Genomic DNA, 17779 nt, shown 5'->3' on the forward strand with positions numbered 1-17779 from the left:
GGATCAGGGTCTGCGAGGCAATGTTATTTTTCCGCTTTTTCTTTCCAACTTACGAAATCTTTTCCGCTCCGCGTCAACTTGACGGACCGTTTCTTGAATTATTGAACCCTCGAATACGCGACAAGGGTATATAGAGGAAACTTTTCATCTCAAATTTTATTTGCAAGAACCTTTCCTGACTAATCGAACCTCAAAAATCTCGGAAAACGGACCGCAAAGAGCGCGTGACCAACAGCAGAGTAATGAGAAAGAAAATCTTATGTCTTATGCTGTATCTTCTGATCCGTTGGTCGCAGTCGATTGGGATTACGCTGAATCGATTTCTCTCTCAAAATTACGTCGAAATAGTGCATGGAAGAATTTATTCCAGCACTTTTCAAAATCGCCAAATTTTTCACCAAAAATACAAAGGGGTTAGCCTTGCTGCTTTTTTGAGCGAAAAACTTTTAGTCTCCGATTCGATTTGTATGACGCTTTCCTGACCATTTGGATCCCCAGGAACTCGGAAAACGTAGCGAGAAGAGCGTGGGACCAACAGCAGAGACAGTACGAAGGGCAGAGCACCAGCTGGAAAATGTCAAAAAAACAGGTTCTGGTTTTTTGGCTCTAACTACTGATATGTTGCTCGCAGCGCATTGGGACTGCGCCCAATCGATTTCTCTCGCAAAATTACGTCGGAATAGTGCATGAGAGAATTTATTCCAGCACTTTTCAAAATCGCGAAAATTTTAACCAAAAATACAAAGGGGTAAGCCTTGCTGTTTTTGTGAGCGAAAAACTTTTAGTCTCCGATTCGATTTGTATGACTCTTTCCTGACCAATTGGATCCCCAGGAACTCAGAAAACGCAGCGAAAACGGCGTGGGATCAACAGGAGAGAAATTACGGAGGAAAAAGCACCAGCTGAAAAACATCAAAAACTCACGTTCTGGTTTTTTGGCTCTAACTTCTGATATGTTGCTCGCAGCGCATTGGGACTGCGCCCAATCGATTTCTCTCGCAAAATTACGTCGGAATAGTGCATGAAAGAATATATTCCGGCATTTTTCAAAATCGCGAAAATTTTCGCCAAAAATACAAAGGGGTTAGCCTTCCTTTTTTTTTGGGCAAAAAACTTTTGGTCTCAGATTCGATTTAAATGACCCTTATCTGAGCAATTGGACCCCCAGGAACTCAGAAAACGCAGCGAAAACAGCGAGGGATCAACAGGATAGAAATCACGAAGGAAAAAGCACCTGCTGAAAAATGTCGAAAATGCAGGTTCTGGTTTTTTGGCTGTAACTTTTGACCCACCGCTCGCAGCGTATTCTGACTGCGCCCAATCGATTTCTCTCGCAAAATTACGTCGGAATAGTGCATGAAAGAATATATTCCGGCATTTTTCAAAATCGCGAAAATTTTCGCCAAAAATACAAAGGGGTTAGCCTTACTTTTTTTTTGGACAGAAAACTTTTGGTCTCAGATTCGATTTAAATGACCCTTATCTGACCAATTGGACCCTCAGGAACTCAGAAATCGCAGCGAAAGGAGCGTAGGACCAACAGGAGAGAAATGGCGAGCGAAAAAGCACTTGCTGAAAAATGTCGAAAATTCAGGTTCTGGTTTTTAGGCTGTAACTTTTGATGCGTTGATCGCAGCGTATTGGGACTGCGCCCAATCGATTTCTCTCGCAAAATTACGTCGACATAGTGCATGCAAGAATCTATTCAGTCAACGGCTGACCATCGAAGGGCCTGGCCGCTTGAGTCTGGAATCGGCAGGAGAGATGAAGTGTGTATTTCTTGTATGAAACGTGAAAACTAAAAGCATTATACATCATATCATATCATCATACATCGTACACCATACATCATACACCACACATCATACATCATACATCATACATCATCATACCTAGTATTACAGTTCGAAACCAAAGTTTGAATTTTCGGATGTTCGGAAAGTGACGTCACCAATCTAAAATCGGCTAGCCGAGTTCCTCAGTCCGGTACCAACCGCGCAGTAGAGCGGACGGATGAGAGTCGCGCTCCGCAAATTTCGAGTACGGGTTCTCAACCTCCCGGATCCCGCGCTTCGGGTCCGCTGCGTATTTCAAGTACGGGGTTCTCAACCTCCCGGATCCCGCGCTTCGGGTCCGCTACGCGGTGAAACTCGACTTCCAGGATAAGCGCTCCGTGGTTCCTGGTTCATGTTTACAATAAATTATTTCAATTCGTTTTTCGCGCAACCCCAAATTCGGTAGCTGTCAGTCCGCTAATAAAATTTCTCGACTTCCAGGATAAGCGCTCCGTGGTTCCTCGTTCATGTTTACAATAAATTATTTCAATTCGTTTTTCGCGCAAGCCCAAATTCGGTAGCTGTCAGTCCGCTAATAAAATTTCTCGACTTCCAGGATATGCGCTCCGTGGTTCCTCGTTCATGTTTACAATAAATTATTTCAATTCGTTTTTCGCGCAAGCCCAAATTCGGTAGCTGTCAGTCCGCTAATAAAATTTCTCGACTTCCAGGATAAGCGCTCCGTGGTTCCTGGTTCATGTTTACAATAAATTATTTCAATTCGTTTTTCGCGCAACCCCAAATTCGGTAGCTGACAGTCCGCTAATAAAATTTCTCGACTTCCAGGATATGCGCTCCGTGGTTCCTCGTTCATGTTTACAATAAATTATTTCAATTCGTTTTTCGCGCAACCCCAAATTCGGTAGCTGACAGTCCGCTAATAAAATTTCTCGACTTCCAGGATATGCGCTCCGTGGTTCCTCGTTCATGTTTACAATAAATTATTTCAATTCGTTTTTCGCGCAAGCCCAAATTCGGTAGCTGTCAGTCCGCTAATAAAATTTCTCGACTTCCAGGATATGCGCTCCGTGGTTCCTGGTTCATGTTTACAATAAATTATTTCAATTCGTTTTTCGCGCAACCCCAAATTCGGTAGCTGACAGTCCGCTAATAAAATTTCTCGACTTCCAGGATATGCGCTCCGTGGTTCCTGGTTCATGTTTACAATAAATTATTTCAATTCGTTTTTCGCGCAAGCCCAAATTCGGTAGCTGTCAATCCGCTAATAAAATTTCTCGACTTCCAGGATAAGCGCTCCGTGGTTCCTGGTTCATGTTTACAATAAATTATTTCAATTCGTTTTTCGCGCAAGCCCAAATTCGGTAGCTGTCAGTACGCTAATAAAATTTCTATAACTTTATATTCTTCTCGTAATCTTTTTGGTCAAATATGTCGATAAAAAAATTATATTAAACCTTACACATTATTTTTGATTTGTTCTCATGCTGAAAATATTTATTAGTATTCGAGGTATAACTCGAGGTGGTTGGCGGTGGTCGTTGGGGGTGGTTGAAGATGGTCGGCGGTGGACGAGGAGGAGGACAAGGAGGACGAGGATTTGTGCTCGGTGAGTAAAACACTTTTATAATATTTCATGGCAATTGTAATTATATTTTATTTGAAATATTTCAAACTAGTCATGTTTACAATAAATTATTTCAATTCATTTTTCGTGCAAGCACATATTCAGTAGCTATGAATAATCTTATACAATTTGTTATATTATTAATTAATTAATTAATATTCTTATAATATTTGATGGCAATTGTAATTATATTTCATCTGAAATATTACAAACTTGTCACGTTTACAATAAATTATTTCAATTCATTTTTCGTGCAAGCACATATTCAGTAGCTATGAATAATCTTATACAATTTATTATATTATTAATTAATTAATTAATATTCTTATAACATTTAATGGCAATTGTAATTATATTTCATCTGAAATATTACAAACTTGTCACGTTTACAATAAATTATTTCAATTCATTTTTCGTGCAAGCACATATTCAGTAGCTATGAATAATCTTATACAATTTGTTATATTATTAATTAATTAATTAATATTCTTATAATATTTGATGGCAATTGTAATTATATTTCATCTGAAATATTACAAACTTGTCACGTTTACAATAAATTATTTCAATTCATTTTTCGTGCAAGCACATATTCAGTAGCTATGAATAATCTTGTACAATTTATTATATTATTAATTAATTGATTAATTACATTAATCCTTACACAATATTTTTAATGTGTTCCTATACTAAAAATATTCATTACTATTCCAGGTATTACCCGAGGTGGTCGGAGGTGGACGAGGAGGAGGACGAGCTGGACGAGGAGGAGGACCAGGAGGACGAGGTGGACGAGGAGGAGACGGGGTGGGTCGTGGGAGAGGACCTCTCCTCTCCTCAGAGGAGGGGAGGGGGAGGGGCAGGGAAGGGGGAGAGGTGGGTGGGGAGGGGGAAGGGATGGGAAGGGGTGGGGAGGGGAGGGTGGCGGGGAGGGGAGGGTGGCGGGGAGGGGAGGGTGGCGGGGAGGGGAGGGGGGAGGGAGGGAGGGAGGGAGGGAGGGAGGGAGGGCGGGCGGGAGGGAGGGAGGGCGGGAGGGAGGGAGGGCGGGAGGGAGGGAGGGAGGGAGGGAGGGCGGGCGGGGGGGGGAGGGAGGGAGGGAGGGAGAGAGTGGAGGACGGATGTCGATGCGAGCCTGTTAGAGTTAATAGAGCAGTACACCCCCCCCTCGTGCGCCCTCCCTCCCTCCCGCCCTCCCTCCCTCCCGCCCTCCCTCCCTCCCTCCCTCCCTCCCTCCCTCCCTCCCTTCCTCCCTCCCGCCCCCCTCCCCCCTCCCCTCCCCGCCACCCTCCCCTCCCCGCCACCCTCCCCTCCCCGCCACCCTCCCCACCCCTTCCCTTCCCTTCCCCCTCCCCACCCACCTCTCCCCCTTCCCTGCCCCTCCCCCTCCCCTCCTCTGAGGAGAGGAGAGGTCCTCTCCCACGACCCACCCCGTCTCCTCCTCGTCCACCTCGTCCTCCTGGTCCTCCTCCTCGTCCAGCTCGTCCTCCTCCTCGTCCACCTCCGACCACCTCGGGTAATACCTGGAATAGTAATGAATATTTTTAGTATAGGAACACATTAAAAATATTGTGTAAGGATTAATGTAATTAATCAATTAATTAATAATATAATAAATTGTACAAGATTATTCATAGCTACTGAATATGTGCTTGCACGAAAAATGAATTGAAATAATTTATTGTAAACGTGACAAGTTTGTAATATTTCAGATGAAATATAATTACAATTGCCATCAAATATTATAAGAATATTAATTAATTAATTAATAATATAACAAATTGTATAAGATTATTCATAGCTACTGAATATGTGCTTGCACGAAAAATGAATTGAAATAATTTATTGTAAACGTGACAAGTTTGTAATATTTCAGATGAAATATAATTACAATTGCCATTAAATGTTATAAGAATATTAATTAATTAATTAATAATATAATAAATTGTATAAGATTATTCATAGCTACTGAATATGTGCTTGCACGAAAAATGAATTGAAATAATTTATTGTAAACGTGACAAGTTTGTAATATTTCAGATGAAATATAATTACAATTGCCATCAAATATTATAAGAATATTAATTAATTAATTAATAATATAACAAATTGTATAAGATTATTCATAGCTACTGAATATGTGCTTGCACGAAAAATGAATTGAAATAATTTATTGTAAACATGACTAGTTTGAAATATTTCAAATAAAATATAATTACAATTGCCATGAAATATTATAAAAGTGTTTTACTCACCGAGCACAAATCCTCGTCCTCCTTGTCCTCCTCCTCGTCCACCGCCGACCATCTTCAACCACCCCCAACGACCACCGCCAACCACCTCGAGTTATACCTCGAATACTAATAAATATTTTCAGCATGAGAACAAATCAAAAATAATGTGTAAGGTTTAATATAATTTTTTTATCGACATATTTGACCAAAAAGATTACGAGAAGAATATAAAGTTATAGAAATTTTATTAGCGTACTGACAGCTACCGAATTTGGGCTTGCGCGAAAAACGAATTGAAATAATTTATTGTAAACATGAACCAGGAACCACGGAGCGCATATCCTGGAAGTCGAGAAATTTTATTAGCGGACTGTCAGCTACCGAATTTGGGGTTGCGCGAAAAACGAATTGAAATAATTTATTGTAAACATGAACCAGGAACCACGGAGCGCATATCCTGGAAGTCGAGAAATTTTATTAGCGGACTGACAGCTACCGAATTTGGGCTTGCGCGAAAAACGAATTGAAATAATTTATTGTAAACATGAACGAGGAACCACGGAGCGCATATCCTGGAAGTCGAGAAATTTTATTAGCGGACTGACAGCTACCGAATTTGGGCTTGCGCGAAAAACGAATTGGAATAATTTATTGTAAACATGAACGAGGAACCACGGAGCGCATATCCTGGAAGTCGAGAAATTTTATTAGCGGACTGTCAGCTACCGAATTTGGGGTTGCGCGAAAAACGAATTGAAATAATTTATTGTAAACATGAACCAGGAACCACGGAGCGCTTATCCTGGAAGTCGAGAAATTTTATTAGCGGACTGACAGCTACCGAATTTGGGCTTGCGCGAAAAACGAATTGAAATAATTTATTGTAAACATGAACGAGGAACCACGGAGCGCATATCCTGGAAGTCGAGAAATTTTATTAGCGGATTGACAGCTACCGAATTTGGGCTTGCGCGAAAAACGAATTGAAATAATTTATTGTAAACATGAACGAGGAACCACGGAGCGCATATCCTGGAAGTCGAGAAATTTTATTAGCGGACTGACAGCTACCGAATTTGGGCTTGCGCGAAAAACGAATTGAAATAATTTATTGTAAACATGAACGAGGAACCACGGAGCGCATATCCTGGAAGTCGAGAAATTTTATTAGCGGACTGACAGCTACCGAATTTGGGGTTGCGCGAGAAACGAATTGAAATAATTTATTGTAAACATGAACCAGGAACCACGGAGCGCTTATCCTGGAAGTCGAGAAATTTTATTACCGGACTGACAGCTACCGAATTTGGGGTTGCGCGAAAAACGAATTGAAATAATTTATTGTAAACATGAACCAGGAACCACGGAGCGCTTATCCTGGAAGTCGAGAAATTTTATTACCGGACTGACAGCTACCGAATTTGGGGTTGCGCGAAAAACGAATTGAAATAATTTATTGTAAACATGAACGAGGAACCACGGAGCGCATATCCTGGAAGTCGAGAAATTTTATTAGCGGACTGACAGCTACCGAATTTGGGGTTGCGCGAGAAACGAATTGAAATAATTTATTGTAAACATGAACCAGGAACCACGGAGCGCTTATCCTGGAAGTCGAGTTTCACCGCGTAGCGGACCCGAAGCGCGGGATCCGGGAGGTTGAGAACCCGGTACTCGAAATACGTAGCGGAGCCGAAGCGCGGAATCCGGGAGGTTGAGAACCCGATACTCGAAATTTGCGGAGCGCGACTCTCATACGTCCGCTCTACTGCGCGGTTGTTTCCCGACTGAGAAATTCGGCTAGCTGATTTTGAATTGGTGACGTCACTTTCTGAACGTCCGACATCCAAACTATGGTTTCGAACTTTGATACTATGTATGATGATGTATGATGTACGATGTATGATGTACGATGTATGATGATATGATATGATGTATAATGCTTTTAGTTTTCACGTTTCATACAAGAGATACACACTTCATTTCTCCTACCGATTCCAGACTCAAGCGGCCAGGCCCTTCGATGGTCAGCCGTTGACTGAAGATATATTCTTCAGTGAACGGCTCGGCTAATAACGCTGCCGTTCTGCGACAGTTGGATGATGAAAAATTTCGCTCGTATCTTTCAAATGTGTGTTAAAATACACTCGAAATGTTAAGAAGCGTCGTTCTTTCTCTTCCTATCACCTTTCTAGGTCTTTAAATCACTACGCAGCGTTAAATACTGTCTCATATACGAAGCATCCGTTTCATCTCGTTCAAAATTAACGCATCCGTGATGTATTACAGTTACTCTGAATTTTTTTCCATCCGAATACTTTTCGAAAAACAATTCTGCTCCTCCACCCAACGCGGATACTTCACTTGCGACCAGCTAAAACAACGTTTCGATTCTATGCCTATGAAAATTCAAGATCGAGAGAGCAAATGAAAAGTTGTTGGAATAATTATGAATACTAATGTCATGGAATACGTCGAGCGCGCGTCGAATAGAATCCCATTTCGAAATGAATAATTCTTCTCTTTTCATATCATAGCTAATCTGGTAATATAGGTAAATAGGATGGTTGGAGGTGTTCGGAAATGGTAGGAGGTAATCGGCGCTGGCAGAAGGTGATAGGGGGTGCTCGAAAGTGGCCATTGATGGTCGGAAGTGGCAGGGGGAGGTAGGAGGCGTTCGAAAATGGTAGGACATTTCAAAAGTTAAAGTCGACGATGATCCGGTGCATCAAGTTTGTCGTTACAGATTTTCTTTTCCCATGAGGCATAGAGTATTCAACAACGATAATGCAGTCCTTAAAATTCATGATTCATCTCTGACTGGAAAGCTAATTCGCAAGGCGTGGTATTCTATTCTATTTGCATTATTAGAAAAATACCCGTACTCTACATACACTGTTTCTAATCTTTTGCTACATTTGGTTTAATCCCCATGCTTCCACAGCACGATTAGACGGAAATGTTTTTGATTATCCATAATAAAATAAAAGAAGTAACAAAGCTTAAATTTATTGTTAAAGCTCTAATTAATACATCAAACTGCGGTCGAATCGATTCATTTATTATTTGCACATGACTTCTGTATATTTGATAAATTATTCCTAAATACATTGAAACATATGCATTTATGATGAAATATCATGCAATGGGCTGTGTAAACTATAAACTATAATTTCTATCGAATAGCTGCGTTTATGTCAACAGGGCTTTGAGACTCAGTTCAGTTCGTCCTCCTCCTCGTCCACCTCCGACCACCTCCAACAATCGTCAACCACCTCGAACAACCACCGATAATCACCTCGGGTTGTACCTGGAATAGCAATAAATATTTTCAGTATCAGAACACATCAAAAATCTGACGTGAGGATTAATATTTGAAAAGTGCTGGAATAAATTTTTGCTGGCACTATTCGGACGCAATTTTGCGAGACAAATCGATTAAGCGCAGTCCTGATACGCTGCGAGCAGCGGATAAAAAGTTACAGCCAAAAAACCAGAACCTTAGATTTCGACATTTTTCAGCAGGTGCTTTTTTCCTCGTATCTTCTCTCCCGTTGATCTCTCCCGTATAAGAACACATCAAAAACATTACGTAAGGATTCATATAATCACAGGTTTTGTTTTTTGGCTGTAACTTTTGATTCGCTGCTCGCAGCGTATCGGGACTGCGCTTAATCGATTTGTCTCACAAAATTACGTCGGAATAGTGCATGAGAGAATTTATTCCAGCACTTTTCAAAATCGCGAAAATTTTCGCCAAAAATACAAAGGGGTTAGCCTTGCTGTTTTTTTGAGCGAAAAACTTTCAGTCTCCGATTCGATTTGTATGACCCTGTCCAGACCATTTGGATCCCCAGGAAGTCGGAAAACGTAGCGAAAATAGCGTGGTACCAACAGCAGAGACAGGACGAAGGAAAGAGCACCAGCTGGAAAATGTCAAAAACACAGGTTCTGGTTTTTTGGCTCTAACTTCTGATATGTTGCTTGCAGCGCATTGGGACTGCGCCCAATCGATTTCTCTCGCAAAATTACGTCGGAATAGTGCATGAAAGAATTCATTCCAGCACTTATAAAAATCACGGTAAATTTTATGTAAAACTTTAAAAGGGTTAGCTTCAGCTTATTGTTGAAAAAAACCTTCATGTCCTGAATTTGATTAGTATGACCCTTCCCTGACCAATTAGACGCTGTTTTCTCTTTTCAGTGTTCGATCTGTATTTTTTGTGATTTTAGACTACGCGCAACGAATTTTTTGAGACCGTTACCCCGGTGTTTGGATTGAATGAACCAAGCCTAGCATTTTTTGTTTGACGAAAATTCATCGATGAGGTACAAGAGGAATCTGTTCTCTCCTTGAAAATAAAGCCGCAAGGGCCTCCATGTGTGGTAAACGAAAAAGAACGTAGCTTATTGGAATAGATTCATCTTGATGCTGAACAAAATTGTTGTTCCAGAGACCCTGATATTATTCCACTCATTGGGATACAGGAAGTCCATAACGTGTTTAGTTCAAATGTAGGTAATTGGTGCTCATTATAAAAAACTCGGCCAGGAATGGTTCTCAAATTACATGTATTAAAATATTACAAGCTTCTTATGTTCTAGAAATACAATATCTGAAAATTGGGGTATAAAATTATTATTACCATTAGTTAATGCAATAATATATATTTGTCGTTTTTCCTCGAATACTTCTTTCATGTCATTATCCAATGTTCAATTTTGCTATCTATAATACTATATCCAATTACCCCTATCAAGGTATCTTAGTTACCAAATCACATATATTCACTTGAAACTTGTGCTTATAACGTTGTTGATGTTACAGCATTGAGTCCATGGATCAAAACTGTTGGTGGCAAGTTCGCCGTCAATGAAGACAGTGAATGAAGGTAACGCGAGTAAATTTCTTGCTCGTCTCTGGTGCTGGAGTCAGGTGGTGGCGGAAGGTAAATGAAAACTACAGCCGTGTTTGCTGAATTTTGGCGTATCAGCTCGTTGACACTGGAAAGCGATTAAATTTTGGTACTAACATTTCTGTATTATGAATAGAAGTTGCAATGATTTTTTAAAATAATAAAACAAATAATAAATAATCAACACTCTACAGAAAATATCATTACGCTATTGTATTATGATTCGTTTTGCTATAGTTCGAACCTGGATAAATAAGATTCGGGTATATTGTTGGCGGTGCCTTCCCTTTGATCCATGGTAGATGGATAGTCGCTGTCGGATGATTGAAATCCTGTTGAACCGTTGCTCTGCAACTTGTTAAGTAGCCTTGACCATTCCAAAACTTGGTTTATAGATGCTGAAATACGTAGCATGTTCAAAAGTTCTCTTAATTTATGCTCGTTCAGTGACTTTGGAAAGTCGTTAGACGTTGATCCAAATGATTCAGCCATGTTCAAAATCGAATCAGACTGCATTGTTTCACAGTGAAACACTCTGAGGTGCAAGTTTTTCCACACAGGCACCATGTTGATTATGCAGGCCAGCTGCAGCATGAACAAAGACGACGTGTCGAAAGGATCTTGGTCGGATGGTCGCAAGAAGTTCACTGGCCAGACATCGATGTATTTCAAATTCGAATTTCTGTATGAAGGTAAAATAATTGTAAACGCTGATCGACATATGCCAGATAATAAAACAAATTTCACAGTGAAAATGCCCTATGCCTACTTACTTGTTAATGCTTGATTTGTCTAGCAAATGGAAGCTTCTGCAGAGACATAAGTTTTTCTTCATTTTGAGAACATCGAGACACATTTTAACATATTGTACTTGATCAACAGTTCTCTCGGTGCCTGTGTCTCTAAGTGGAAATACTTTAACGGTAGTCGAAGCGATAGAGCTGTCAAACATGGATGTGGCATATTGTGAGTTTTGAAAAAAATCCTGGGGCTCTTCCTGGTCGTAAAATCCGAGTATAATTGTGTTCGGTTTCATGGCTCCCATACCTGAGAGGCGGATAAGCTGATGCAATCCTTCACGAACACTCGGCGCAATGGTCAATTCTATAAATGCCTTAACTTTCATGTGATCGACTAGGCTCAACCAGTGCGGGTATTCCTCTATCGTCGGGTCGGTCCTCTGTGCCAAGAATTGTCCAACTTTAACATGCCCAATGACATATAAGCCTCCCTTTTTTAAATCGTTTACAAAATCGATCAGCGGACAGGCCGACCTTGGCGAGGCGATCATCAAGAGCATTTGAGGACGCCAAAACTTGACGTGATCCTTGCGCGAGTCTAACATCAACAAGTACTTTCTCACTTGGTGAAATATGAGAGCCTGCGATATGCTGCCCCACGGTGCGTTTTTACTGGGAGAGAACAGGTGCAGTACTATGACTAAAATTAAACAGAGTATTATGCTGCTTGATGCATAGATGCTATTTATCACAAACATCATTATCAACGTTCCCAAGAGTCCTATGGTAGCGGTATACCAGGTAAAATAGTTGAAAGTTGGTCTGAAAGCGAAATATAGGGATTGAAAGTAAAATTCAGCTAAGCAAGAAAAATAGAAAAGAACATTTCATCAGATTTTACCTAAAGTTTGGAGCACTGGCCAGCTCAAGGCCCAAGCACGCCAAGTTAGTTGCCAAATAGCTAAGTAAGAAGAGGACTGAATTAATCTGGGCAATTGTATTCAGCGATCCAACGAGTAGAATAATCTGGACCAAAATCCAGGAGGTGAGAACCGCGCTAATCGGATTACCGCGCCATGTCCCTTGCAAAATATAATTCAATCCCGAACCTGGAAAGAGTTTTTAAATTGGTGAATGAGGTATTCTTTCTTCAACAATGTGAATATAATCTTATATCTCACCAAAAACATTGTCCTTTGCCAGTGCTTCCAGCACTCTACTCGAACCAATCAAGTTACTCAGTCCAGCGCTGAATGTGGCGGTTAAAATACCGATGGCTACAAACGGTGGCCAAACATTGATGGGCATCAGGTAAATAAAATTGTTTTGTAACAAAAATCTACTACTCGTCGCGGCAGTAAGTATTGACAGCAAGATGTAGCATATAAACGTGAACAACACTGCAGATAAGGTTCCCCTTGGTATATTTTTCGCCGGATTTTTGAGTTCACCTTTAAGACAGGTAATCTGGTATTAGAAGTATTTTTAGTGTCAAAAAACAATACATTTTTCACTTGGCATTCAATAATTTTGTTCTTATTGTACATAATCATAACGTCTAAAACTATTTTATTACCACTCATGTTCGCTCCAGCCATTATTCCCGTTACTCCACTAAATAACACACCAAAAACACTAGCAAAGTCAACGACTTTACCATTACTGGTGTAATCAGCTGTGTAATTGGTATAGAGATTTTCTATCAAGGTGGTAGAAAGCAGACCTGTGTATATTCCACTTACGTGATATGTAGCATTTTGAACCAGAGCATTTGCAGCTGGTATTGGCACCTGAAAACCGGAGAAATCAATCACTGTGTAATGATGAAATATAATTAATGACAGAAACCAAAATAAATTTTTTTTTTCTCAGATAGAATTTAGAAAACAAAATCTATTCCATAGAAATGTTTTACTAAACTTTGTGCAATTAAGGAATATCAAGCAATACATCAAAAAACTAATCAGCATTCAAAGCAAGCCTGTTTGAAATATTTACATTGTCAATCAATTGCATGCAGTATATGGAAAAAAAAATTAATGAATATAATAAATCCAATTCTATGCTCTATATTATACTGACGAATAAGTAATGAAATTATATTTTTCTAATTAAATCGATAGTCTGACACATTCAACTTCTTTTTCCTCTCAGCCAAACTACTGATATTAAACTAAAATTAAATGAGCTATATCAATGTAAATTATTTGGGTTATCCCACATTTTGTTCTACAGTTCTTGTTGGCATACATGACAAATGTCAGGATGGCCATTGACTCATGCACTGAGCGAGTAGATATCAATCTCTGATACCAAGATCACAGTTGTAGCGCCATCAAATTTACTCGTATATTTTTGAGCCATGATTGAGATGAAGCGTCATTTGAACGACAACTCACCTTTTACATTGAACTCGTATGTCTGTAAGAGCTTGTCGAATCTCAGGCTTATTGTAGCCTTTTTCCATGTCGGAATTTATGACCATAATACATGCAGTCTCCAATGCTATTCCCAACGCGAACTGTGAACGAAATAGAAAACATTGTACGCTACGCCAATGTTTTCCTAGATTCTGGAACTGTATGTTTCTTTTAAATTTGAATTTTATAAATAACGTTTTTAGTTCAAAACAATCTCCCGATGTCGATACCCACTGATTTACAGTTAATAAATAACAACTGACAATATTGCTTGCTTATTTTTTGAGCTAAGCTGATCATTGATTACATAAGAAACATGGATTATCCAAGACTGTAAACAATATAGGATGGCAATAAAGAGTATGTAAAGCACGAAGAAGCTTGTGGATCAGCAGGCTTGCTTTAAAGCGTGTCAAAAAATTGGAAACAGATTTAATGAAATGAATATTCCAATGGGAAAAACAAACTTGTAACATATTGCTAAATCAATTGAAAAATGTACCTCAATGTGATCTTGTGCGAAGAAACTGATGAATACACTGCCCAGACAAATGCAGACAATGGCCAATATGACCGCACTTGTTTTCGCAAACATAGTTGCACCGATCAAACAAACAAATAAGTTTGCAGTATTCACGACAGAACAATAGAGAAATCTCCACCACCTGCCATCTGGCAAAATAGGATTCTGGCTAATCAGGTAACCCGAGGGTCCAAAATTTTCCACCAAACCTTCGGCGAACCCAGATATACAAAGTGCGCTGGAAACAATGTTTGCCATGAAAAACAGCGTCCCGATTGAACCGCCAAACTCCGGACCCAGTGTTCTGCTGATCATGACTGATCAAGAGAATTGGAAAAGTAATGGCTGGCAAATTGTATTTCACTAACATTGATCGGCAATGCTTTGATCTTGAAGACATAAATTATTCTACAAGCAAGGATACAATACGCTCCGCCTCCCTCGACGGCGCCATTTGTTGAAATTGCACAAACAGAGGCGACTGTGAAGACTAAAATTCCATACGCAATGACAAATTGAGTAAGCGTAACGAGTAGACCAGCATTTCCAACAATGTACCCTGAAAATTGAAGGAAAACAATTGAAACCAGATAGCTGCATTTGGAAATCATTTGACAAGTATGTCGATATGATGTGGAAAATTTTACCTATTCGGATAAATACCAAGGCACTGAACATGGAGAGGGTAACAGGGCTAAAAACACCGGCAAAGGTACCCAGGGTCCGACCTGGCTGCGGACCCAATGTTCCAAACTCCACGTACCCATCGCTCATAGTTTGAGATGATCTTGCAAAACTGAAAAGTCCACCGAGTCTCTGTAAAATTCCTCTACCCCTAATAAGGGGAAGTTTCTCATTTTTCCCATGAATATTTATCGATTCTGAGTTTGTTGAGCCTATTTCCGGAGCCAGCATCTTTCATATGCTTACCTTCAGCAAAAAACATTTCCATCATTCGTTTATTGCTTGTATACCACAAAGAGTCACAACATATAAATGTGAGCTAATCTGTCAGATATTTGAACAAAGAACAATAAACAAACTATAACATACCTGAGGAATCACAATAATCGTTAATCGTACGTAAATTCTAAAGATTTTCTTTTGTTCTTTTCGTAGGATAAAACGAATGCATCAGTCAAGATTCAAGTTTCGTAATCGCCATCGAGAAACGGTCGTAATTGTGTTTAGAATTTATACTGTCATACCGCCCTATACCAATCCTCGAGATAACATGGGAATTCAATTGATCGCGGATGGGTGGTAACAAAGTACATAAAAGAATAAAACACTCTTCTTAAATATCATCAAAATAAAATATGTATCGTATAACAGATTTATCTATTCACACATGGAAAGCTGCTCAATTAAATACGGATACTTTTTTCATAAGGCTGACATTTGACACATCGGCAAATCGCCAAAGCAGAAACGTGACAACCAACAAACTGGTCACAGTTTCCTAGGTACTGCCACGGTTTTGCCATGTACCGTTGACTTTACTTTCCACACGTATGACTCATTAAGAGAATGGTATAGTCAGTTTTTACCGACAGCGTTGAATGTTACTTGTTTTGACGATCATCAACGCCATTGACTGAAGAATATAAAGACATTTGCCTTACTGAGCTTTGGTGTGACAACCGAAAATCGTTATGCGCTTGCGTCCCCTGAGATGTTCCAACGGTAGAGTTGAGAACTTATTGCAGAACATCTGAGAGTTACCGATTTCGACGTGATGCTGGCTGTATTCACCTTTCGAGTAACACGATCTTCGCAATGGTAAACCGGGTGAATCCAAGCCAGTACTTAGCCTGTGTGTACTAACCGTCTTGTCGGCGATACAAGGAATTAATAATGAGAATAAATTTCTTCCAAAATTCGTTGCAAAACAGTGATTTCATTAAAGTATAGGTACCCGAAAAAAGACTATATACATAGATCATCAATAATAATAAATCAGATGTGATAATGATGCAGAGACCAAAAAGTATATATGTATATGCGATCCATGTACGATATTAATATATATGATCCATTTACGATTAATACGTGATGCATACTGTAAATTTTATACTTTTCCAGGAGACAAACTAGATTATATACAATAATACGGCTATGATATGAAAATAAAAAATTTATTCATTTCGAAATGTGATTTATACGATCGTATACGGAGCATCCATTTCATCTCGATCAAAATTAGCGCATCCGTCATGTATTACAGTTACTCTGAATTTTTTTCGATACGAACACTTCGAAAAACAATTCTGCTTCTCTACCCAACGTAGATACTTCACTTGTGACTTAAACCAAAACAGCGTTTCGATTCTATGCCTACAAAAATTCAAGATCGTGAGAGCAAATGAAAAGTTGTGGGAATAATTAAGAATATTCATGTTATGGAATACATCGAGCGCGTGTCGAATAAAATATAATTACGGGTCGGAGGTGGTAGGAGGTGTTCGGAGGTGTTCGGAGGTGGTTGGAGGTGTTTGGAATTGGTAGGAGGTGTTTGGAGGTAGTTGGAGATGATCGGAGGTAGTCGAGGAGGACAAGGACGATGAGGAGGTTAAGGGGGACGAGGTGGACGAGGAGGACGAAGGTGATCGGAGGTAGTTGGCGGTGTTTGGAGGTGCTCGGAGGTGGTAGGACAAGTAGTCTTACGTACTCACTTTGTACAGACCACGGTCTTACATACAGATCTGACAACGAAGGTAGTGGGGGTTGTTCATTTCACGGCCGGCTATTATATCTCACTTTGTGGCCGCCAGGTCGGCGTTGTCATCAAAGGATGGATAATCAATGCGTGCGCAATGCAGCGCCGACCTAATAATAGTGCATCTCTAGATAGCAGCGCCGCGACATGGCTATTTCAAACACTAAGAACCACGGACAGCAAGAGAACCACGCCGCTCTGTAGAAAATTGGCTTCGTTGCCAGACCTGTATGTAAGTAAGACCGTGGTACAGACTCAATCCCAAGCTTCCATACTGACACTACTTGGGCTGCTACGAATGTAGGTGCGAGCCCGTTAGGTAGAATTGATAAAACAGAAACGTTCCCAAGCCCATCTGGGCCTACTTTCCCGCCGAAAACTGGTCACAAAAATTCACCCAGGGGTATCCGTCTTTATATTCTTCAGTGAACGTCAAAGCCTACGCATCAGCCATATGAAAATATCACAATCAGCGCAGCTCCACATGCATTGCGAAATATAAATATCAAAAAAAGTTTTATTTTACGAAATAATAATGCCAAGCTTTAGTATCACAGTAAACCAAAAAGTTTTTGAATTAATTTGTTCTGCAATCGGTATTTCATTTGGAATTGCGCTTAATAGTAAAAATCAGGATGCAAGAAGATAATAAGTGACGTTTTCCTCGATCGGTAAGGACCGATTATAGTAGTACGACACACTGAACTACAGATTTCTTTCTTTACTAACCGGTAAACCACAGGAATTGACCGGTATTTCTTTGTATTTGTATTCACTCGTAAATCGTAAAACGAATGAATACGTATTAAA

The 17779-nt window shown here is 39.9% G+C and overlaps 1 protein-coding gene across 3 annotated transcripts; it reads right to left on the minus strand.

Annotated features, from left to right (window-relative positions):
* Positions 1 to 10206: 10206 nt before the first annotated feature.
* On the minus strand, positions 10207 to 15979 carry LOC107217639 (solute carrier family 12 member 9). 3 transcript variants are annotated; one of them, XM_046736934.1, is made up of 10 exons: positions 15876 to 15979; positions 14898 to 15046; positions 14675 to 14809; positions 14230 to 14567; positions 12884 to 13097; positions 12489 to 12758; positions 12209 to 12416; positions 11341 to 12129; positions 10812 to 11249; positions 10207 to 10655 (listed from the first exon to the last, which is right to left on the minus strand). In XM_046736934.1, exons 1-10 carry the CDS (start codon positions 15962 to 15964, stop codon positions 10457 to 10459), a joined length of 2829 nt encoding a protein of 942 aa, XP_046592890.1. In that variant the 5' UTR covers positions 15965 to 15979; the 3' UTR covers positions 10207 to 10456. The 3 variants fall into 3 exon arrangements, with proteins under 3 accessions (XP_046592890.1, XP_015510731.1, XP_046592891.1); XM_015655245.2 differs by lacking the exon at positions 15876 to 15979 and adding an exon at positions 15304 to 15840 and having other exon boundaries at positions 14898 to 15180; XM_046736935.1 differs by lacking the exon at positions 15876 to 15979 and adding an exon at positions 15304 to 15839.
* Positions 15980 to 17779: the final 1800 nt, after the last annotated feature.

Source organism: Neodiprion lecontei, chromosome 4, assembly GCF_021901455.1.
Source record: "Neodiprion lecontei isolate iyNeoLeco1 chromosome 4, iyNeoLeco1.1, whole genome shotgun sequence".
Classification (NCBI taxonomy): Eukaryota; Metazoa; Arthropoda; class Insecta; order Hymenoptera; family Diprionidae; genus Neodiprion; species Neodiprion lecontei.

Excerpts from the sequence above, each read along its gene's own strand:
- LOC107217639 (XM_015655245.2), bottom strand. The coding sequence starts at position 15,165 with ATGCTGGCTCCGGAAATAGGCTCAACAAACTCAGAATCGATAAATATT. Across the intron at positions 12,130-12,208 it reads GCCAGTGCTCCAAACTTTAG|ACCAACTTTCAACTATTTTA; the intron begins GTAAAATCTGAT and ends TTTCGCTTTCAG. Across the intron at positions 11,250-11,340 it reads GACAAATCAAGCATTAACAA|AAATTCGAATTTGAAATACA; the intron begins GTAAGTAGGCAT and ends ACCTTCATACAG.